Here is a 25,162-nt window from a genome sequence, read left to right as displayed (position 1 = left end):
ACTATTGGAATCATACTTGTGAACTTCCTTTGGACCCTCTCCAATGCCATCACATCTTTTCTTAGATAGGGGTCCAAAACTGCTCACAATACTCCAAGTGTGGTCTGATCAATGCTTTATAAAGCCTCAGCATTACAAGCTTGCTCTTATATCCTAGTCCTTTCAAAACAAATGCTTACGTTGCTTTTGCCTGTCAGTGCCTCCAGTTGAACTTTGTTTTTTTGTGTGTTTTCCCCTAGCCGTCAGTCATTGGTTTTGTATTGCCACGTGCTTCTGTCCCTGCTCCTGCTCTGTTCCGGCCCCTGTATTACTGAGTACTCTGACTCCCTCCTGTTTCTCATTATTACCTGTTTTTCTGCCACGTCTGTCTCATTGTGCTCCACCTATCATCTGCCTCTCCGTTTATTGCTCAGTGTATTTTAGTCCTGTGTTTTCACCTTTGTTGCCAGATTGTACCAGTGAATTTTCCTGAGATCGGTCTGTCTGTCTGTCTGTCACTTTGACGCTGACTTTGTTTGCACCTCGGGATTTGTTACTCAATTAATATCACTGTGTGCACAGTATGAGTCTGTGATTGGATCCCTTCTCCAGCATCCTGACATTGCCTTCCTTATCATCGACTGAACCTGTAAGTTAACCTTTAGGGAATTCTGTACAAGGGCTGCCAAGTCCCTCTGCACCTCTGATTTTTGAATTTTCTTCCCCTTTAGAAAATGGTGATTAGAAAATAGTCAGTGCCTTTATTCCTTGCACCAAAGTGCATGATGATAGATTTCTCTACACTATATTCCATCTGCCACTTTGCCCATTCTCCCAATCTGTCCAAGTTACTCTGCCAACTCCCTGCTTCCTAAATACTACCTTCCCTGTCACCTATCTTTGTGTTGTCTGCAAACTTGTCCACAAAGCCATCAATTCCATCATACAAATCATTGACATATAATGTGAAAAAAAGGTCCCAATACTGAATCCTGTGGAACACCAGTAGTCACCGTCAGCCAACCAGAAATGGCCCCCTTTCTTCCCACTCTTTGCCTCCTGCCAGTCGGCCAATCATCTTTCCATGCTGGTGTCTTTTCTGTAAAACCATAGGCTCTTATCTTGATAAGCAGCCTCATGTGTGGCACCTTGTCAAAGGCCTTCTGAAAATCCAAATAAACAACATCCACTGACTCTTCTTTGTCTGTCCTACCTGTTATTTCCTCAAAGAATTTTGACAGATTGGTCAGGCAAGATTTTCACTTAAAAAAAAAACTATGTGACTTCAGCATATGCATCCAAGTACCCTGAAAACTCATCCTTGATAATGGACTCCAACATCTTCCCAAACACTGAAGCCTATAATTTCTTTTCTTCTGTCTCTCTCCCTTCTTAAAGAGTGGAGCAATTTTCCAGTCCTCTGAAATCATTCCAGAATCTAGTGATTCTTGAAAGATCATTACTAATGCCTCCACAATTTCTTCAGCCACCTCTTTCAGAACCCAGGAGTGTTGACTATCTGGTCCAGGCAACATATCTACCCTCAGACCTTACAGCTTCCCAAGCACCTTCTCTTTAGTAATAGCAACTACACTCACTTCTGCGCCAACACACTCGAATTTCTAGTATACTGCTAGTTTCTTCCACAATGAAGACTGACGCAATATACTTATTAAGTTAATCCGTCCTTTCTTTGACCCCATTACAACCTCTCCGCATCATTTTCCAGCAGTGCAATATCCATTCTCACTTCTCTTTTACTCTTTATATATCTGAAAAAAAGAACTTTCAGGATCCTCCTTTATATAATTGGCTTCATATTTCATCTTTTCTTATCCTCCCTTTAGAATACTTCTTTAGCTATTCAGCACTTTTTGAATTGCCTCAGAAACTGCAGCCATTGCTGTCTGCCATCATCCCTGCTAATGTCCCCCTTCCAATCAATTTTGGCCAACTCCTCTCTCATTCCTCTGTAGCTGCCTTTACTCCACTGTAATACTGATACATCTGAATTTATCTTCACCCTCTCAGATTGCAGGATGAATTCTATCATTTTATGATCATTGTCTCCTAAGGGTTCCTTTACCTTTAGCTTCCTAATCAAATCCGTTTCATTACGTAACACCCAATCCAGAATAGCCTTTTCCCGAGTGGGCTCAGCCACAAACTGTTCTAAAAAGCTATCTCACAAGTATTCTGCAAATTCTCTCTCTCTTGGATCCAGCATCAATCTGATTTTCCCGATCTATTGAAATCCTCCATGGCTATCATAACATTGCCCTTATTACATAACTTTTCTATCTGCCTCTGTAATTTGTATCCCACATCCTGACTACCATTCAGAGTTATATACTGTTGTATATAACTCTCACTGGGGTCTTTATACCCTTGCTGTTTTTAACTCTACCCACAAGGATTCTACATCTTCCGATCCTATGTCACCTCTTGCTAAGGAATTGATTTAATTTTTTATCAAAAGAACCATCCCATACCCTCTGCCTACCTGCCAGTCCTTTCAATGCAGTATGTATCCTTGGATGTTAAATTCCACCCATGGTCTTCCTCTCAGCCATGACTCAGTTATGTCCACAATTTCTTACCTGCCAATCTCTAAATGCAAGATCATCTACATTATTCTGAATACCGTGTGCAGCAAATGTAACACCATTACTGTCCTGTTCGAATTTCCGCCATGTTACACTTCAACTCATTCCAATGACTGCAGTTCTGCCCTGTCATCTGCCTGTCGTTGTCGCAGTCGAATGAATCAATGTACCAACTTGTATACCAGCTGCCTCATCCTGAGCCCTATCACTCCAGTTTCCAACCACCTGACAAATTAGTTTAAACCCTTCCCAACATTTCCAGCAGACCTGCCCACAATGATAATGTAACCCGTCCTTTTTTGTACAGGTCATACCTTCCTCACAAGAGATCCCAATGATCAGAAATCATTCTTCCCAGAATCCTGTGGCCCCTCCTTGTCTATGCAGTTCGGATCTCGACAGTCGAAACCTTAGAGAGGAGGGTTAGCAACCACCTCAGGAGATGGCTGGGGCTGCCAAAGAGCCTGAGCAGCATCGCACTCTATGGACACCACAACAAACTGCAACTGCCCTTCAAATCCTTGGAGGAAGAATTCAAGGTAACAAGAGCCAGAGAAGTGCTACAGTATAGGGACTCAAGTGACCCGAAGGTGGCTAGAGCAGGGATCCAAGTAAGTACTGGCAGGAAGTGGAGGGCAGAGGAAGCTGTTCAGGAGGCAGAGGCGAGGCTGCGTCACAGGAGGCTGGTGGGAGTGGTCACACGAGGCCGAGCTGGGCTAGGATCCTTTCCAACTCCCCAAATGGACACCAGAGAGAAGGAAAGGCGTCGTCTAGTTCAGGAGGAGGTGAGAGCAGTAGTGGAGGAGATGAGAGCCTGCAAGGTGGTGGGAATGAAGCAACAGGGAGCTTGGACAAGATGGGAGAATGCGGTTGAGAGGAAAGTGACCGGGGCTGATCTTTGGAAAGCCGAGTCACACCGCATCCAATTTCTCATCCAGGCAGTGTACGATGTGCTTCCAAGCCCATCAAACCTGCACACATGGGGCAAGGCAGAGTCATCTGTGTGCCCACTGTGCTCCAAGCGAGGAACCCTGGAGCACATCCTCAGTGGCTGTGCAAGGACACTTGGTGAGGGACGGTACCGATGGAGGCATGCTCAGGTCCTGAAGACCATCGCTGAAGCCGTCAGCACAGGAGTTGAGTGGGCGAAGTGGTCCCAACCCTCCAAGCAGACCATTGCCTTTGTCAGAGCTGGGGAGCAGTCAATACCTGCCAAAAGAACATCTGCAGGCATTCTGACCTCTGCAAGGGACTGGCAGCTGTTGGTGGACCTCGAAGGGCAGCTGAAGTTCCCCAACCATATCGCAGCCACCACCCTGTGACCAGACATTGTCCTAGTGTCTGAGACCGCTAAGCAAGTGGTGCTGCTGGAGCTGACAGTCCCATGGGAAGATAGCTTGGAGGAGGCCTTTGAAAGGAAGCTCTCCAAGTACGCAGGACTGGTCAGCAACTGTCAGCAGGCTGGATGGAGAGCGAGGTGTCTCCCAGTGGAAGTTGGTTGTAGGGGATTCGTAGCCCGTTCTTTAGTTAGGGCCTTCAGCATTTTGGGCATCGAGAGAGAGAGGAAGAGGAGAGCCATCCGCAGTACCACCGATGCGGGAGAGAGGGCCTCAAGATGGCTGTGGCTCAAAAGAGAGCAGCCATGGAGTCATAAGTAGCTAGCCATCTGGACACAAGCTGGGGTCTGATCAGCCCCGGCTGGGTCACCTGGAGGAGGTTGTATGATGTTGAAAGACCCGAAACACCCGATGATTCCAGGACCATCACTGAAGATGTGTCCAGAAGCATCAATAGATGTATGTACACAGAAACTCTTGTCCCCTGCAACACTTTCTCAGCCATTCATTCATCTATATCTACCCTGACTAGCACATGGCACTGGGATTAATCCAGGGATTACTACCTTGGAGGTCCTGCTCTTCAGCCTTGCCCCAGTCTTCTTGTACTCACTGGGCAGGATCTCTTTCCCCTTTCTACATATATTATCAGTGCCAATGTACACTAAAAAGGGAGGCTGCTTACGCATCCTCCTGAGAATCTTCTGTAGTGACTTGAGACATCCTAGATCATAGCAGCTGGAGGCAAGAGACAATCCTGACATCTCTTTTGAGGACACAGAACCTCCTGTCCGTCCTCCTAACTATCAAGTCTCCTATCACTACCGCTCTACCAGTCTTGACCCTTTCCTGCTGAGCCTCGGAGCTGGCCACGTTGCAACTGCTCTGGCTGCTACTGCTGTGCCTTGATAGGTCATCACCCCATTTGTATCCAAAGGGGCAACCGAAGTGTTTTAATTCAAAAGGTGAAAGTCTTTGCTTCCTCTTTCACTTTTTCCTTTGCTGCCTTCTCTTCTTTAAGACCATAAGGTATAGGAGCAGAAGTAGGCCATTCGGCCCATCGAGTCTGCTCTGCCATTCAATCATGGGCTGATCCAATTCTTCCAGTCATCCCCACTCCACTGTCTTCTCCCCATGCCCTTTGATGCCCTGGTGAATCAAGAACCTACCTCTCTCTGCGTTAAATGCATCCAATGACTTGGCCTCAACAGCCACTCATGGCAACAAATTCCACATATTTACCACCCTCTGACTAAACAAATTTCTCTGCATCTCTGTTCTAAATGGACGTCCTTCAATGGACGTCCTGAAGTCGTGCCTTCTTGCCCTAGACTCCCCTACCATGGGAAATAACATATCTAATCTGTTCAACCCTTTTAACATTTGGAATGTTTCTATGAGATCACCCCTCATTCTCCTGAAGTCCAGGGAATACAGCCCAAGAGCTGCCAAACATTCCTCATAAGGTAATCCTTTCATTCCTGGAGTCATTCTTGTGAATCTTCCCTGAAACCTCTCCAATATCAGTATATCCTTTCTAAAATAAGGAGCCCAAAACTGCACACAATACTCCAAGTGTGGTCTCACAAGTGTCTTACAGACCCTCAGCATCACAACCCTGCTCTTATATTCTATACCTCTAGAAATGAATGTCAACATTGCATTTGCCTTCTGCACCATCGACTCAACCAAAAGGTTAACCTTTAGGGTATCCTGCACAAGGACTCCCAAGTCCCTTTGCATCTCTGCATTTTGAATTCTCTTCCCATCTAAATAATAGTCTGCCCGTTTATTTCTTCCATACAAGTGTATGACTATACACTTTCCAAAATTGTATTTCATTTGCCTCTTCTTTGCCCATTCCCCTAAACTATCTAAGTCTCTCTGCAGGCTCTCTGTTTCCTCAACACTACCCACTCCTCCATCTATCTTTGTATCATTGACAAATTTAGCCACAAATCCATTAATCCCATAGTCCAAATCATTGACATACATTGTATAAAGCAGCGGTCCCAATATTGACCCCTGTGGAACTCCACTGGTAACCAGCAGCCAGCCAGAATAGAATCCCTTTATTTCCACTCTCTGGTTCCTGCCGACCAGCCAATGTTCAACCCATGCTATTAACTTCCCTATAATCCTATGGGCTGTTATCTTGCTAAACAGCCTCATGTGCAGCACCTTGTCAAAGGCCTTCTGAAAATCCAAATACACCACATCTACTGCATCTCCTTTGTCTGCCCTGCTTGTAATTTCCACAAAAAATTGCAGTAGGCTAGTCAAGCAGGATTTTCCTTTCAGGAAATCATGCTGGCTTTGGCCTATCTTGTGATGTGCCTCCAGGTACTCCATAATCTCATCCCTAACAATCAATTCCAACAACTTCCCATCCACTGGTGTCAGGCTAACAGGTCTATAATTTCCTTTCTGCTGCCTCCCACCCTTTTTAAATAGCGGAGTAACAGTTTCAATTTTCCAGTTATCCGGTACAATGCCAGAATCTATTGATTCTTGAAAGATCATTGTTAATGCCTCCACAATCTCTCCAGCTACTTCCTTCAGAACCCGAGGGTACATTCCATCAGGTCCAGGAGATTTATCCACCCTCAGACCATTAAGCTTCCTGAGCACCTTCTCAGTTGTAATTTTCACTGCACCACTTCCCTGACACTCTCGAATGGTTGGTGAATAATGCAGACATCTTCCACTGTGAAGACTGATGCAAAATATGCATTCAGTTCCTCTGCCATCCGTGCATCTCTCATTACAATATCTCCAGTGTCATTTTGTACTGGTCCTATATCTACCCTCAACACTCTTTTACCCTTTATATTGTATACTTAAGAAAGCTTTTAGTATCTTCTTTGATATTAGTCGCCAGCTTCCTTTCGTAATTCATCTTTTCCTTCCTAATGACCTTCTTAGTTTCCTTCTGCAAGTTTTTAAAAGCTTCCCAATCCTCTATCTTCCCACTAGCTTTGGCTTCCTTGTATGCCCTCTTTTGCATTTTTTTGGCTCTGACTTCACTTGTCAGCCACGGTAGTGTCCTTCTTCCATTCGAGAATTTCTTCCTATTTGGAATATATCTCTGTTGCACTTCCTTCATTTTTCACAGAAACTCCAGCCATTGCTGCTCTGCTGTCCTTCCTGCTAATGTCCCTTTCCAGTCAACCTTGGCCAGTTCCCCTCTCATGCCATTGTAATTTCCTTTATTCCACTGAAATACCGACACATTGGAATTTAGTTTCTCCTACTCAAATTTCGAAGTGAACTTGATCATATTGTGATCACTTTCCCCTAAGGGTTCCTTAATCTTAAGCTCTCTTATCACCTCTGGATCATTGCACAACACCCATTTCAGCACAGCCGATCCCCCAGTGGGCTCAACAACAAGCTGTTCTAAAAAGCCATCCCTTAGATATTCTATAAATTCTCTCTCTTAAGGTCCAGTACTGGCCTGGTTTTCCCAATCCATTTTCATCTTAAATTCCCCAATGATTATCATGACATTGCCCCTCTGACATGCCTTTTTTATCTCCTGCTGTAATTTGTAATCCACGTCCCGGCTGCTGTTTGGGGGCCTGTATACAACTGCCATTAGCGTCCTTTTACCCTTGCCATTTCTTAGCTCAACCCATAGAGACTCTACACCTTCCGATCCTATGTCATCCCTACTAATGATTTAATATTATTTCTTATACACAGGGCCACACCACCCCCTCTGCCAACTAACCTATCTTTCTGATACACCGTATATCCTTGGACATTCAGCTCCCAATGGCAGCCATCCTTTAACCAAGTTTCAGAGATAGCCACAATGTCATACTTGAAAATCTGTAGCTGAATTTCAAGATAGTCTATTTTACTTCTTACGCTGTGTGCATTCAAATATAACACTTTCAGTCCAGTATTTGCTGCTTTCTGTTTAAACTGCACCACACCTCTATTGCCCTGTAAATCATCCCACTGGCTGTGATTATGCCTCATCTCCTGCTTGTCCTTTCTATAATCTCTGTTGCACGCTATCTTTGATTCATTTCTGTTTTCCCCTTCCTCAATGATCGCCCCCTGCCAAATTAGTTTAAGCCCTCCCTAACAGCTCTATTAAACCTACCTGTTAGGATATTGGACCCCTTTGGGTTCAGGTGTAACCCGTCCTTTTTTTTGACTATTACTGCACTTACTTCCCCAAGCACTTAATCTATAAAATAAATGGACTCTGATGACATGGGCTTCTGTGACCCTCACCTTCAGCAAATGCTATAAGAGAATGAAGCCTTTGCTGTACTTTTGGAACATCGTGCAAATTAGCTGTTGCTGCTGTTTCAGTTTATCAACCATTTGGTAATCATCTTTAGTTGTGCAACATTCCTCCAGTCAGTTCCATTGTGTCTAAGGCACAGTCATTTTGATTTATTGCCCAAACCTCACAAGAGGGAAGAAGGATAATTTTAACAAAATATTGATTACATTAGATTAGATTTGATGAGGAAAAATATAAATTTATGATGTGTTGCGCAAGAACTGAACACAACTGCAGTCAACCTTGTATGAACCTGGATTTTTGGTACTTGACAACTACAGTGAATTGTCAGTCCCACAAGAACGATATTCAACACCATCATGGTGGTCTTCTCCAGTCAGCTCCATTTGTCACTAATGATCACATTAATCTCTGCGCTCCATACTTCACAATAATTTCCTGAATAATTACTCAATAATAATTTATCTAATAATAACTAATTTATCAATGCTAAAAAAAACGCAAAGCATCCTTTTAAACTTCCTGAAGACTGCATGCTTCAGGCATCGTCTTGTTTGAAAGTGAATGCCCCCGATCCAATCGTACATTGGTACAAAATTAACAGATGGACTGTTGTATTGTTTGTGCTGGTGTCTATAGTCTGGGTGATAGGGCAACAAAAATAGTGAACTTATTCCTGAGTAAAGTGAATTTATCAAGCTGCCATGCTACGACAAGCAGAATCCTGCGTGAGCAATAGGAATAATCAGGCAGGCACGGTCGTTACTTCAACGCTCTCCCTGCAAGGCATGTGCAGATGTACTTTGAATACGCTGTGCTGCTGCACTGTGTGATTGAATAGTTGTAGACTGCTCAATATCTGTGTTAAAAATGATACATTGCTACCGAAGTACAGCATCAAAAGATTAGATTAGATTATGAGAACACTCAGACCTTTTTATTGTCATTTAGAAATGCATACATGCATTAAGAAATGATACAATGTTCCTCCAGAGTGATATCACAGAAAAACAGGACAAACCAGAGACTAACACTGACAGAACCACATAATTATAACATATACAACAGGAATTCTGCAGATGCTGGAAATTCAAGCAACATACATCAAAGTTGCTGGTGAACGCAGCAGGCCAGGCAGCATCTATAGGAAGAGGCGCAGTCGACGTTAAAGGCCGAGACCCTTCGTCAGGACTAGTCCTCTTCCTATAGATGCTGCCTGGCCTGCTGCGTTCACCAGCAACTTTGATGTATGTTGCGTTAATTATAACATATAGTTACAGCAGTGCAAAGCAATACCATAATTTGATAAAGAACAGACCATGGGCACAGTTGAAAAAAGTCTCAAGTCCCGATCGACTCCCGAGTCCCCGATAGCAGGCGGCAAAAGGGAGAAACTCCCTGCCATAAACCTCCAGGCACCGTCAACTTGCCGATGCTTTGGAAGCAGCCGACCACAGCCGACACTGAGTCCGTCCATCCGAAAACTTCGAGCCTCCGACCAGCCCCTCCGATACAGCCTCCCGAGCACCATCCTCTGCCAAGTGCCTTTGACCTCGCCCCGGCCGCTGAAACAAGCAAAGCCGAGGATTTGGGGCCTTCTGCTCCGGAGATCCCGGTTACCACACAGTAGCAGCGGCAGTGAAGCGGGCATTTCAGAAGTTTTCCAGATGTTCCTCCGTGCTCTCACATCTATCTCCATCAAATCAGAATTGTGCATGGTCCCCTACTTGACAGATTACAGATATCTCTCACCGGAGAGGCTGCGCGCGCAGCGTCGTGCCGCCATCTTCTCCTCCTCCGTCGCCGAGTGGGCACACAGTCGAGTTTCAGCCACTGTTCAATTATGGGGAGGCAAGGCGATAAAGAACAGGAGGAGCGAAGAGGTGCCCAATATGTTTCTTGTTGTTTTAGACCTGAAAGGGAATGGGGTTAAAAGAGTTGGAGGGGTTACACTCCCGATAAGGGAAAATGTCACAGCAATACTCAGAGGGGACACAGTGGAGAGTTCATCCACAGAGGCAATTTGGACGGAGTGTGGAAATAAGGAAGGTGCAATTATGCCAATGGAATCATAGTATAAGGCCCCCAAGGGATTGGTGTAGTTGTAAACAGTGTAACAGACTATTAAGTCCATAAGACCACAAGACATTAGAGATGAATTAGGCCATTCAGCCCATTGAGTCTGCTCCACCGTTCTATCATGGCTGAAAAAGAAGCAGGAAAGGATAATCAGAAAACTTTGCTGCATATAATTGCCCAGAATTAATTCACACGTTTACTATGTTACCTGCATGGTATATGTTGAAGTTATTAGTTTGTTTATGGGGCAAGATTGCAGTGCAAATTAGTTGGGGGGAGGAGTTCTTGGTGATCCTTGACACTAAAGTTCTATGTAATGTTCTGATCAAAGCTAGATAAATGTAAAAGAATATAGATCATTTACAGATATGGGCAGAGAGTAGCAGATAGAGTTTAATCTTTGCAAGTGTGAGATGTTGCACTTTGGAGGTCAAATGAAAGGAAAACGTATACAGTTAATATTAGGCCCCTTAGTAGCATTGAAGTACACAGGGATCTTGGGGTCTTGGCTATAGTTCAGTGAAAATGGATATACCAGTGGATAATTGTAAGGAAGGTGCATGGTGTGCTCATTGGTTGGTATATAGAGTGTGTTACGTACCCCGTAACTGGGTTGCCAAACCAGCAGAAATGGAACGCTCGTTGGAGTCTGTGATTACTAGAAACAAATAAAGTTTTGTTAAAGAACTAAGTAATACGGTACACTAATCGCAAGGATATAAGTGTAACAGATTAGCAATGATAATACATACATATACACAGAACTAGGGTAATAGGAATCACCCAAGCTTTATCACAGTCTAGGGGGTAAGATGATCAGTCTTAAGTGAAGCAAAGTTCAGTTCAGTTTAGTGCAATTCGAAGTAATCGCTGTTGTTGTACCGTTGGGGGGAGGGAGAGAGAGAGAGTGAGAGATGCAGTTGGTTTCGGGCAGACCTTTTGATGTCTTCTGATCCCGCTGTGGTCATCGACTGTGACCCCTCTGTTCCGGATACGATTGTTCTTCCATGGTGAACCCAGCACCCAGGCAAGGGCAGACACACACCCCAGGTTCCCACCGATCGTACCTTTACACCCTGTGAGCCTTTGACCAATTCCCGTGAACCGGTCCTCCAAACTCACACCAACTTGTGGGGGCACACTGCTCTTTTCAGGGTCTCGTGGCGTGTCTCGTGCCTTAGCAAACCCGCTCTTTTTATCCCCCTGCTGGGGTATCACCTGTCCATCAAACTTCAAACAGCTCAGGTTCAAAGCAAGCGGTCTGTCAATATCTGAATTGTGTTTCTGTCTCGTTAATCTCTCTCTTCTCTCTTATTAGCATTTTGAATGTTTCTCCATTGTCTTCCGTTATCTCTGTCGTTAGCATGATCCGTCCGGTAGCTCTGCTTGGCGTCACACATGACAAGTGTAGGAGTAAGGGAATCGGGATACAGCTATAATAAACTTTAGTCAGGTCACATTTGGAGTATCGTGTGCAGTTCTGGTTGCTCCTTTATAAGAGAGATGTGGAGAGGATGCTGAAGAGTTATTTTCTATAAGCAAAGGCTGGAAAACTTGGGTTCTCCCTGGAACGCCAGAGGCTAACGGAAGACCTAACAGACGTTTTTAAAATTATGAGAAGCAAAGATAGACAGACAGAATCTTTTCTCCAGGGTAGAAATGATAAGCTCCAAAGGACCATTATTTGTAAGGTTAAGCAGGGTGGGGGAGAGGAGAGAGTTTAACCACTATGTCAGAAGCAAGTTTTTATGCAAAGAATGGTAGGTGCCTATACTAGGTCCGCAGGAGTAGTAGTGGAAGCAGGCACTTTGGTAGAGTTTAAGAGTCTTTTAGATAGACAGATGAAGGAAATACAGGAATATGGATGATACCTAGGAGGAAGACACTTAGTCTAAATTGACATCAGGATCAGCACCACATTATGGGTAAAATGGCCTGCCTAGTGTTGTACAGTTGTATGATCTTTCGTTTTTGAATATTCAATCAGGGTATGAATGGGGAGTTGTAACTAAGCTGCGGTGAAGTATCCCAGTGATCGGTCTATTGCAATTGATCTGAATTGAATTTATTTTTTACATCCTTCACATACACGAGGAGTAAAAATCTTCATGTTATGTCTCCATCTATGTGCAATGTGCAATCGTAGTAATTTATAATAATTTATGATAAATAGAACAGTCAGTGTAACATAGAAATACACTCAAATCAGTGTGAGTTAATCGGTCTGATGGCTTGGTGGACAAAGCTACTCTTGAGCCTGTCGGTCCTGGCTTTTATGCTGCAGTACCGTTTCCCGGATGGTAGCAGCTGGGATGTGGTCAGGGTGATTCAGGTCCCCAATGGTTAAAACTTTTAACTATTTACATTTGTTCAAGGCTGGGACAAAGGACTTGAAAATCACTTTAGAGCACAGATAGCTGTGTGTGTGTAGGGCTTGTTCCTTTCTCGTTAAACAAATATAATGGACAGTGTCTTCAGTTAGGTGAAACTGAAGAGATCTAATTGGCAATGTCGGACATCTGGCCTTCTTAATGAAACTTCGTGGTGCCCACACACTGTCTGCTCTCTGTAAAAAGTGGAACATTTATTTCATTAGCAGTCTTAATTGGGGGGGATTCTGGAATCTAATCCTTCAGCATGACATGTTACTGTTGAGTTGCAACACACTGTAGAAAGGTGGTTAGCTATAAAAGAATTCAGACAACCAACCCAGGCAATGATTTCTGAAAATCCTGCTGTGGCTCTTTTAGTGTTCTGTGTTTGTCTACAGCCTCTCAATTATGTTAATCGTAAGATGTTTTTATGTGGTAATATGATGATGGCTTGAAAACATCTGTTTAATACAACTAATTAAATGTCAGTATTAAACTTCCCATTTCTTTTTGAGCACGGTGATATGTCAACATTAACCCACACCAAGCATCAGAGCTACAGAGTTACTCCGTTGTAGCGGGACTGTTGGCCGCTGACTGATGTACACTGCAGGGTGTACTGTTTCATAGAGCACAGAGTAAACCATTTCTCCTGAGTTTGTGAACGGAAGTAATGGAAGAACATGAGTTTTTGACCTTTTCCCTTATTTAGGCATTATTCAATCAAATAATGGCTGATTCCGATCTTAAACCCACTTCAAGTTTCTATAATGATACCAACGATGAGTAGTGGAAGAGCTTTTAGAGCTGCTGCCTCACAGAGACAGAGACCTGGGTTCAAACCTGTGTGTTTGTACTTTCTTCCTGTGACCGTGTGGGATTCCTCCTGGTTCCATATCACAGAGTCGTGCAGGTTGGTACGCTAATGGGCCACTAAAACTTGCCCAATGTATGCAAGCTGAGTGGCAGAACTGTGGGAGAGTTGATGGGAAAGTGAGGGGAGGCTGAAATAGAATTAGGTTGATGGTAGGTGCAGACCTGATGGGCCACTGTGACTTTTTCCGTGTTGTATGTCCCTACGACTCTGTTTGGTTAATTGGTTTAAGGGAAAGTTATCTTAAACCAGAGGGTTTCATATTTACTGGGGATGCTCTGTGGGTAGATGGGCAATCCAGAGTCAGTGTTGTTTCTTACCCATATACATGGGTGGATATGGTGTTTAAAAATTCTGGCAGGATACTTGCCTGTTTAGATGGGGTACTGCTCATAAGAGCAAGAGAGATATGTGATATTGGCTGAGTTTTTCTCTCTTCATTGACTTACCTCCATAGGAATCCTACCCTCACCCATTGTCCCGTCAGTTGTCCCCCTCCCTCCTTGCAGCTTGAAAGTGTAATGCTCAGTTATATTGGCTCGTATATGTCTAGGGGAAATCCCACCCAGCACCTGCCTCAACGCTTCCCACGGAGTCGGTTGCCGCCCGAATCAATCCCAAACATCAATCATCAGCCAGCACACCCAGTACGTTTTACCAAGTACACTTTATAGATATTACTAATTCTATGACATTAATATAAATTCGATACAGAAAAGGAAGTAATGAAAAAAAAGGTGCCAAGACTTATCAAAGTCCAAGTTCTTCATGCGCAACCGTTGGAGCTCAATCGATTCCTGACGACCACCTGGATCCTGTCGCCTCACAGCTGGGGAACCACCCGAAGTGATTGACTGGAGCCTTTCTGCACACCCGCCATCCTCCCCGTCTCTCCTCCGACTCCCCGTCAAAAACCCCGTCCGCTGTCCTCCCCGTCTCTCCTCCGACTCCCCGTCAAAACCCCGTCCCCAGTCATATGATACAGCATTATCATCCGAAAACAAAACGATACATGAACACCCATTGGCTAATAGCACCCTGCTGTCTGTATTAACCCAAGCAAATGTCTAGCTGGAGACCTTCTCAGCATTTAACATAACAAAGAAGCATTCCCCAGTATAACATAACAAAGAAGCCTTTTTAAATTTAACATACAAAAAAGGAAGACCCCGTACAAAAGTAATTTATTTTCTCAGCATCCTAGTTCTGATAAAAGGCCTCTGACTGGGAACATTAACTCTCTTTCTCTTTCCACAGGTGCTATCAGAATTCTGTGTGGTTGGAATTTAGAAGATTGAGGGGGGATCTGATTGAAACGTATAAAATCCTAAAGGGATTGGACAGGCTAAATGCAGGAAGATTGTTCCCGATGTTGGGGAAGTCCAGAACGAGGGGCCACAGTTTGAGGATAAAGGGGAAGCCTTTTAGGACTGAGATTAGGAAAAACTTCTTCACACAGAGAGTGGTGAATCTGTGGAATTCTCTGCCACAGGAAACAGTTGAGGCCAGTTCATTGGCTATATTTAAGAGGGAGTTAGATATTGCCCTTGTGGCTACGGGGGTCAGGGGGTATGGAGGGAAGGCTGGGGCGGGGTTCTGAGTTGGATGATCAGCCATGATCATAATAAATGGCGGTGCAGGCTCGAAGGGCCGAATGGCCTACTCCTGCACCTATTTTCTATGTTTCTATGTTTCTCTGCTTAATACTGATGTGTACTGGTTTGTCCAAGTGACTTATTTCTAAGTTGTTATTCTGTGTATCACTTAAATTGCACCATCGTTAACCTTTTTCTGTGGCAAGGGATTAATGAGTATAAAAGCAGTGAAATTTTGATGCTAATTTATAGGGCAATAGTGAGACGTGCACAGAGTTTTGGTCTTCATCTCTACGTATTGATATACTTACTTTGAAGGCTTTGCAGAGGAGGCTTGTTAGGTTGGTTCCTGGGATATGAAGAAAGGTTGAGCAGATTAAGCCTATACTCATTGGAATTTAAAAGAATGATCTTATTGATATATAGGGAATTCCGAGCGGGGGATCAATCGGGAGACGGTCAAGATGTTTCCTATCGTAATATACATAGAACATTAGATTGGATGAAGGGAAGAAAGATTAGCTTTATTTGTCATACATATGTTGAGACATACAGTACAGTGAAATACATCATTTTAAGTCAATGACCGACACATTTCAAGGATTGTGCTGGGGGCAGTTCACAAGTGTCACCACGCTTCTGACGCCAATGTGGCATGCCCACAATTCACTCTCCCTAACCGTACTAAGCAGAATAGATTCAGAGTAAGTGATTGTCATTTAAGGTAGAGCTGAGGAAGAACTTCTCTCAGAGGGTCATGAATCTTTGGCATTCTTTACCACAGAGACCTGTAGAGACAGATATGTTGATTCTATTCAAAGTGAAGACTGACGTACACCTCAACTACAAGCGGGTCAGGGGATTTAGAGAATGGGAAAGTTGTGTTGAGGCCATGACTGGACTATTTTATTGAATAGAGGAGCAGGCTTAAGGGGTTTATTGGCTACACATGTTCCTGTTCCTTTTGTTCTTATGCTGTTGCCTACGGTATGAGACATGCTGACTCCGAAGACTTTAAACAGTCACTCTAGAAGATAGCTCTTCAACTCTTAAAGCGTCACTGCAGAGTGCTCCTACAGCAAATGGATCATAACACGAGCTAAGAACCAACATGTGGAAGCGTTTTTTTGCAATCTGATTTTTATCCATTTTTAGCTCAAGTAATTACATCAATCATCTCTGCCTGTCAAAGTTCCATTTGCCTGTCATCAGCAGTACAGTTGTCTTAAGTACCAGATTCTTCTATACCGCAATGGCAGAGAATGTAATTGTGTGGCCTATTGGGTTAGTATGTAAAGAATGTCATGTGCTGAGTTGTAATTCAGTTGCTTTTCAGGAAGCAAGAAACATATCAGACAGTGCCAATAAAAGATGTTTCATTATTTGTCCTTGGTTATTTGTACTAAGCACACATATATAGTAGCAATACATATTACGCTCTGTTCTGAAATTTTGCTCTATTGATGCCGGTGACTCGTCGATGTAGATTTATTTAATTGTGTGTCAAAGGGATTATCAGTAGGCTAATGTAGGATAGGGGATTGAAAGTCTGCATCTGGATGACGTATTGCAGAAGGAGTATTCATTCTCTACATCACCAGGATACAGAGATTATGTGCCAGATACAAAATGCATTTAATTACCCACCTGGGCTAGTCTGACAGCTTCTCCCCAGTCTCTGACATTTCCAGCCAAGGTTACACAGCAGCACTGCAGACTTCCCATGCCACATACCATTCTGACTTGGAAATATCTTGCCAGTCCTACATTATCCTGGAATTCCCTCCCAATGTATATATGCCACATGCTAACCCAGCACTGTGAGATTACAGCGACAAACACAAAATGCTGGAGGAACTCAGCAGGCCAGGCAGCACCTATGGAAAAGAGTACAGTCGATGTTTCGGGCTGAGACCCTTCACCAGGACTGAGGAGTCAGAGTTAGAAGGTGGGGGAGAGGGGAGGAAGAAACACGAGGTGAGATGTGAAACGGTGGTGGGAGGATGGGTGAAGTAAAGAGCTGGGAAATTGATTGGTGAAAGAGATACAAGACTGGAGAAGGGGAACCTGATAAGAGAGGACAGAAGGCCATGGAAGAAAGAAAAGAAGAGGGAGCACCAAAGGGAGGTGATGGGCAGGTAAGGAAGTAAGGTGAGAGAGGGAAAAGGGGATGGGGAATGGTGAAAGGGGGGCATTACCAGAAGTTTTGAGAAATTGATATTCATTAGATCAGGTTGGAGGTTACCCAGACTGAATATAAGGTGTCACTCCTCCAACCTGAGTGTGACCTCGTTGGCGACAGTACAGGGGGCCATGGACTAACATGTCAGAATGGGAATGGGAAGTAGAATTAAAACAGGTGGCCTCTGGGAGATCCCACTTTTTCTGGCAGATGGAGCAGAGGTGCTTGGCGAAGTGTTCTCCCAATCTATGTTAGGTCTCACCGATATACAGGAGGCCACACTGGGAACACTGGATACAGTAGATGACCCCAACAGACACACAGCTGAAGTGTCACCTCACGTGGAAGGACTGTTTGGGGCCCTAAATGGTAGTGAGGGAGAAGGTGTCGGGGCAGGTGTAGCAGTTGTTCCGCTTGCAGATCACTTTCACAAGAATAACTAAGCAAGTCAAGAAGGGTTAGGCAATAACTGCTGATCTTTGCAACAATGCCTTGATCTATATTAAAAAAAAGTGAAAGGATAGTGGGCAACTTCTGTGGATTTTACAAGCACATGGCTGATTTTGTGATTATTGGAAACCATGCCGTGTTTGTTGTAGAGAAATGTTAAATGCACAGACATTGTGGGAAAGTGGCAAAGAACAAGCTCAGCAGGGATTTATAATTAAATAAAAGTGAATGTCGCCCCACTTACAGTGTTGTATGTACACTAGATCTGAGTTATTATCATCTTCACAGTGCCCTTTCCACCTCCCTGTTTGAAAATAAACAATATTTCTTCCTTTTGAAGATCGGAAGATGCACTAGACATTTTCTGGTTTCTAATGATGTTTTCTGTAAATATCTGCAATCCTTATCCAAGGAAAAACTTCCTCTGTGCCTCAGTGTGTCAACGTGCAAACTCTTTATTTCAAGGAAGGGGAAATGAAGTGGAAAATCTTGTAACGACTGCTGATTTTAAAAACATCTTTGCTTTCAGGATTAGCAGCTACTTATGTGGATGTGCTGTGAACGTATACACTGAAACTCATGAGTGCTTCCTACAATTATTAATGCAGGCGGAGTTCTCAGAACTGAATCTGGCCGCCTACGTCAACGGAGGATGTATGATTGATATGCAGCTGATTCGGAATGGAACCAAGGTGGTCAGGTAGGGCAACAGAATCTTATTCCTTTGTCCCTTATTTGGGAGCGGGATCGTGGGGTGAGAGTTACGTACATGGAATTCATTTGTAAAAGGTGTTTCACATTGAACAACCCTAACACTCAAACTGAAAGGGTGAAGAGCTTAAACAGCAGGTTGCAGGTGATGATGTCTGTGCGTTAAACGTATTTTCAATATATGCAGGCTACTATATATTTAAAAATCTCAGATTACTTTCTTGCATTTTAATGGATTGAAGTTAATAAAAGGAATGAATTTGCGCAGCAATTTCAAAGACATTTTATTTTTGCAGTCATTTTGTTTTGCTAAGCATCTAGTTGCTAATTTTGGCTCAAATCACATATGTTCTCATGCACGGAATCAGTGTAAGCATTTATGATTTGAATAAAGCAGCCAATTTCCAATGTAATCAGAACATAGAAACGTAGAAAATCTGCAGCACATGAAGACCCTTCGGCCCACTCTGTTGTACTGACCATGTAACTCACTCTAGAAACTGCCCAAAATTTCCCTACCACATAGCCCTCTATTTCTTTAAGCTCCACGTACCCATCTAAGAGACTCTTAAAAGACCCTATTGTGTCTGCCTCTACCACCTTCGCTGGCAGTGCATTCTGCACACCCACCACTCTCCGTGTGAAAAACTTACCTCTGACATCCCCCTTGTACCTACTTCCAAGCACTTTAAAACTATGTCCCCTTGTGTTAGCCACTTCAGCCCTGGGAGAAAGCCTCTGGCTATCTACACGATCAATGCCTCTCATCATCCTATACACCTCTATCAGGTCACCTCCCATCCTCTGTCACTCCAAGGAGAAAAGGCCAAATGCTCATAAATTCTGCCTCTCAAGATCTTTTCCAACAACTGGTCTATAATTTCCTGGGTTATCTCTATTCCCTTTCTTCAACAAGGGAACAACTTTTGCCACCTTCCAATCCTCTGGTACTTCTCCTGTTTCTATTGATGATGCAAAGATCATCGCCAGAGGCTCAGCAATCTCCTCCCTCACTTGCCACAGAAGCCTGGGGATATATCTTGTCCAGTCCTAATGACATATCTTACCTATCAAAAGCTCCAGCACTTCCTCTTTCTTAATATCTATGCACTCAAGCATTTCAGTCCGCTGTAAGTCATCCCCACAATTGCCAGGCTCCTTTTCACTGGTGAATACTGAAGGAAAGTATACGTTAAGTACCTCCGCTACCTCCTCCTGCTCCATGCACGTTTCCACTCTCACTCCTGATTGGTCCTCGGAAAGTATAATGGGATGGAAGGTTTTAAACTTATTCATGCAAAGGATACTGATGTTGCTGTTGAAGATAGTATTTTTTGTTCATCCCTGATTGTCCTGAAATGAAGAGGTGGTTAATAGTGGAGTCACATAGAGACTAGAATTGGCAAGCATGATAGGCATTAGTCCTTAGTAGATCAAATGAATTTTATAACAGTTGTCATCATTTATTGTTTTCTTCATAAATATATTAATGTTTTGACCTAAATTGTATTGAGACATGGATAAATTTGAAATGTAAAGCTCAAATGTAACAATCCATGTTGTATAGACATGTTGCATAACGTAACAAAGGTAAATTGGCAAATAGGTTTTGTTGAGTTTATGGTCTTTTGAGACCAGAAACAATCTTCCAGAAGTAAAAGAATCATGTAGTTTTAAAATAGGACCTAATTATTTACAAGTACACACATGGTATTTTGACTCATTTAGTGTGTTAGACACAATCTATTTCAAGTCTGGGTGATGTGCCACAGGAAGGAAACAAATTTATGTTTGTGACATTTGTGCACATCTGAGAAAAGTTAATGAAATGTCTGTTGGTCCTTTGAAACAGAAACCTAATTTTGCATCTATCCCAGATATATTGCATTGTGGCAGGGCACGCTGTTGGACAGTTTGGCAAGATGGCACTAGCAACCAACATGACTAAAGCTAATGTCCTGCAGACAGTTCATAAAACTACTGCTTCTTCTTGATGTTGCGTGAATGAAGTCACTAGAGAAAAGTGCTGGTAGTTCTGAAGCACCCTCTTAATTTGACAAAAAAAGATACCGGTAGCATCATATTCAGATGCTTTCAAGGGTAGGAGGGGGTAATGGTCTGACTGGCCTAACGCTACCAAATATTTTATGTGCTAAATATCAAAGGACAACTCCATACAACACATCCACAATGCTTTCTTTGACACTACACACAAACTTCACACCTCCAGATTCATACGCCCACACCAGAAAAATAAATTAATTTTAATCAGCAATGTCTGGTCTGTGATTCCAGGCTTTTAGGAACTGATTGTTCAGAGCTGCATTTCAGATTAAATTTACAATCTATATTCAGATTTGAAGATTGATGGCTGAAGTTATTTGCTCGATGTCTAAACCCAAAAATCGCTCTAACGCTTCTCCTTCTTCTTCATTTAAATATACTTCTACTACTAATCTGTGTGCGATTGGAGCCTGTAATGTACATTTTGATAATGTGCTTTTGGGCCGACTGAGCAATCTGGTGTTCTTGCTAAATCCGAGGGAATTCGGCATGGTTGAGAGAGAGGTGGAGAACGGAGTGTACTGCCTAATGGCGGAGCATGAACCCATGATTGGCTCCAATTCTTGAGCAACTCGCCAATTAAAGCATTGAGCAAGATTGAAATCAACGAGGATGAGAGCGGAAGGCGAGTGGGTGTTCAGCGCCGTCTGCCTGCATTTGACGGGTCTCCCTCTCCCTCTTGCTCACTGCTGCCAGAGGAAGGTTCAGGACTTTTTGGTCTTGGGCAAGGTGTGATTGGCATGGTTTGTGGATTGGACTTGTTTTTAGAGGACTCTGCAGTTCATGTTATATGTGTTTCTGGATTCTGCTTACTCCTTTTTTTTGGTATTTTGTGCAATTTTGATCAGGGCAGACAGGCTCTGTGGCCTGCAGACAATGAACGACACAGCGCTAAATAGAACTGAACTGAACTAAACTGAACATTCCCAGACTGTTTCAAGGACTCTGCGGTTTGATGTTTAATATTTTGTGTGTTACCAGCTCGTTTTTTTGCCATTTGCGCGATTTGTTCTTTTTTGCGCGTTGGGTGTTTGATATTTTCTTTGAATGAGTCCCATGGCATTTCTTCATTTTGTGGCTGTCTGTGGGAAGAGGAATCTCAGGGTTGTATACCACATACATACTTTGATAATAAATGTACTTTAAATCTCTGAATCTTTAGAGACAGTTACAAGTGAATCAGTTAAAGTGAATTGTGAGAGGGCAAAAGACAGTGAATTACAGTGCACTGACTTACAACGCGGAGTGGAAGGGTTCTGCATTCCACAGTGAATTACTGTGAAACAGGAAACGCTGCAGGCCCTCAAATGGTCAGGGAACATCTGTGGAAAGAGACGCATTTCAGGTAAAATAAAAACTGAGCTTTTACAGATGTGGCTCAACCAGCATGGTCTGTATCTGTTTCAGATTTCTATCTCCCGTGTTTTTTTTAGTGAATTTGACTGTTTTGGAAATTACATCAGTGCAGTGATTTGCAGTGCACTGTGGAAGGGCATTGGGTAACGAGCTATAGTGCACTCTTCAATACCTCCAACTAATGAGACACATCTTACAGTAGAAGAGTAGTGCGTACAGACGAGTAGCTCTACATGAAGTTACAGTGCACCATGGTGGTGAATTACTGTGGATTGTAAGCACATTATGCATTATGATGCCCAGAGGAGGAACTCTCCAAAGACCTTCCCGGTCCTGTAAGTGGTGCAAAATGAGGATGGCTCATTTTGTACCATTTTTTAAGAAGAAAAAGAAAGACAAACCAGGGAACTACAGATTGGTGAGTCTTAGATAAGTGATAGGCAAATCACTGAAGGAGATTCTGAGGGACAGGATTCATCAACATTTGGATAGGCAAGGTCGAATTAAGGATAATCAGCATGGCTTTGTGCATGAGATTATTATGTTTAATAAATCACTAAGAGATTTTCAAAGAGGTAACCAAGAGGATAGATGTGGATGGGGCAAAGGATGTTATCCATATGAACTTTAGCAAGGCCTTTGTAAAGTTCCTGCATGGCAGGCCAGTGTAAATCACATAGGATTCAGGGAGATTTATTTGATTATATTCATAGTAAACTCAATGCTATGAAGCAGACAATGATTGACTAAGTATATTTCTTGGATGGGACCCCCGTGGCTAGTGGTGTGACACAGGGATCAGTGTTGGACCTTTGTTGTTTGTTATTTATATAAACAAGTTGGATGTGAATATACAGGGCTTGGTTAGTAAGTTTGTAGATGATACTAAAATCGGTAATATTATAAACATTATAGTCATCAAAAATTATTTGATCACAAACAAGAGAAAATCTGCAGATGCTGGAAATCCAAGTAACTAACACAGACACACACACACACAAAGCTGGAGGAACTCAGCAGGCCAGGCAGCATTTATGGAAAAGCTAGGTAAATGGGCTGAGAATGGGCAAGTAGCTTTCAATTCAGATAAATGCAAAGTCTTGCATTTTGTGAAGTCATACCAGGTTAGGACTTACACAGTGAATGGTAGTATTGAGGGAGTGTTGTGGAATACAGGTACCTAAGAAGACAAGAACATAGTTCACTGAGAGCAGCATCACAGCTAGACGATATGGTGAAAAAGGTGTTTGTCACACTGACCTTCATCGGTCAGGGCACTGGGAATACAAGTTGGGTCATTACGTAGCAGTTGTACAAGATATTGGTGAGACTGTACTTGGAGGACTGTATACAGTTTTGGTTGCTCTTTTTAGGGAAGACATCATTAAACTGGGAAGATAGCAGAGAAGCTTTCCGAGGATGTTGGCAAGATATGAGGGTCTGAGTTATAGGGAGAGGTTGGGCATGTTAGGGCATTATTTCTTGGAATGTGGGAGATTGAAGGGGGCCCCTATAGAGTGTATAAAATCATGAGGAGCATTGATAGGGTGAATGCGTAGTCTTTTTCCCAGGCAAAGGGGAACTAAAAACGAGAACAATTTATGGTGAAAGGTGAAAGATTTAAAAGGAAACTGAGGGCCAACTTACTCATGTGGAGTTTGGTGTGTGTATGGAATGAAGAGTGAAAGAGTGTGGTTGAACAGAGACAATGACTACATTTAAAAGACACTTTGGTAAGTACATGGATAGGAGGGGTGTGGAGGGATATGGGCCAAATATGGGCAAATCGGCCTAACCTGATGTCAATGTGGATGAGTTGGGCTGTAGGGCTAGTCTCCATGCTGTATTGTTTGATAACTCCTTAAATACTACATTAGACAGTGAATTATGGTGCTGTGGGAAGGCTTGGGCACTCAGGATTTACAGGATTTTGTGTAGTGAGTTACAATATTCTGTGAATTGCAGTGCTGTGGGAATGAGTTGTGTGCAGTAGGAGTTTAGTGCAATGAATTACTGTGCCTCAGAGAAGGGTTATTTAAGGAAAGGTTGTGGACTTTAGCGAATTTTCTTGTTTTGCAAGTGCACTTTTTCCAATATTTGCAGAGTGATCTCATTCATTATGCTTGACTGCAAAATATGAAAATCCTCCAGTTCTTTGATTCCAGCTATTTTCCAATTCTTCAAATGGTAATTTCTTCCAATTTGAAATCTCCTGCATTTCACACTTACTGAGTTTATTTTTTGTTCTTTCTTGGAATGTTGACTTCTCTGGCAAGGCTAACATTTTCCTCTGTCCATTTAGTTCAGTTAATGGTTGTTTATGACATCCTATTATGCCTGTAGTTAACATTACCAATACTAGTAATTTTAAAAAGAGGCTGCTTGAAATTTATTAGAATTAAGCCACTGAGGCAGGATTTGGGCTCATGTCTCAAGATCTGAAGAACGAACCCCTTGGATATTGCCCCATTAAATTACCCACAACTAAAATACTCTCTCACCCTTTTTCATTCTTTCTCATCTCCTCCTCCTTTCCCATCCCTAAATTATAACTTTCTACTCTTGCCTTTTTGTTTCCTTTCTCCCCTTTCTTCCCCCTCTCAGTCTCATCTCTCATTTCATCTATTAATTTGTCTATGTAAAGAAATAAGATCTGCTTTTGGCTCACTGGGGTCTAGTGGTGGGTTTTGTCAAATGTCAATGTCACTGCTGCTTCCTGTTAGTTTCAGAGAATATTTTGAAACAAAGCAAATGTGCACTTCTGCCCACGGCTTTGGTGTGACTTCATAAAATTGTCAGACAATGTATTTAACTCAAAATATAACTTAATATAATCAGAATGCAAAGCGGCAGCCAGTGATTAGTCTTCCCATCTGTCAGTGGGAGCAAATATATTTTGGAGATTTGGAACACTATCACAAAGGAGCTCAGTACGCCTGACAGAATACTGGCGACACTCCAATGCCTGAAGGTTGTTACTAAAGACCACTCATAGCTCAAAGGAAGGAACCAATTTTCTTCAAGCACTGGGCACTGTGTCATAGACATTTCATTCCACAGTCATCCAGAGCACATAAAGGTAATGAGCAAGGCCCCCAATTTAAGTACAGCCTCCAAACTATGCAGCTTCAGCTAGGATGGGAAGTAAACTTTTCAGAGGTTTCAGCAGCTGTGAATTCTCCTATGCCTCGTTGCTGGGTCCAAACGCTGGAACTCCCTCCCAGCAGCACAGATGGAGTAATTTCACCAGAGAAATGGAAGAAGGACTTACCCTCCACCCATCAGCTGGGTAA

At 43.0% G+C, this 25,162-nt stretch overlaps 1 protein-coding gene across 4 annotated transcripts in view; it reads left to right on the top strand.

Annotated features, from left to right (window-relative positions):
- Positions 1-25,162, top strand: part of LOC134351601 (synapsin-3-like) — a 337,761-nt gene that overhangs the window by 118,177 nt on the left and 194,422 nt on the right. For all 4 annotated transcript variants that reach the window (XM_063057970.1, XM_063057968.1, XM_063057969.1 and 1 more), the window contains exon 4: positions 18,347-18,438. In XM_063057970.1, coding sequence (XP_062914040.1) covers positions 18,347-18,438 — 92 coding nt within the window. The remainder of the gene's footprint in view (positions 1-18,346; positions 18,439-25,162) is intronic.

This window comes from Mobula hypostoma, chromosome 9, assembly GCF_963921235.1.
Source record: "Mobula hypostoma chromosome 9, sMobHyp1.1, whole genome shotgun sequence".
NCBI classification, from domain to species: domain Eukaryota; kingdom Metazoa; phylum Chordata; class Chondrichthyes; order Myliobatiformes; family Myliobatidae; genus Mobula; species Mobula hypostoma.
Note: the sequence above shows the minus strand (reverse complement) of the source record. Positions and strands in the feature narration are given on the sequence as shown.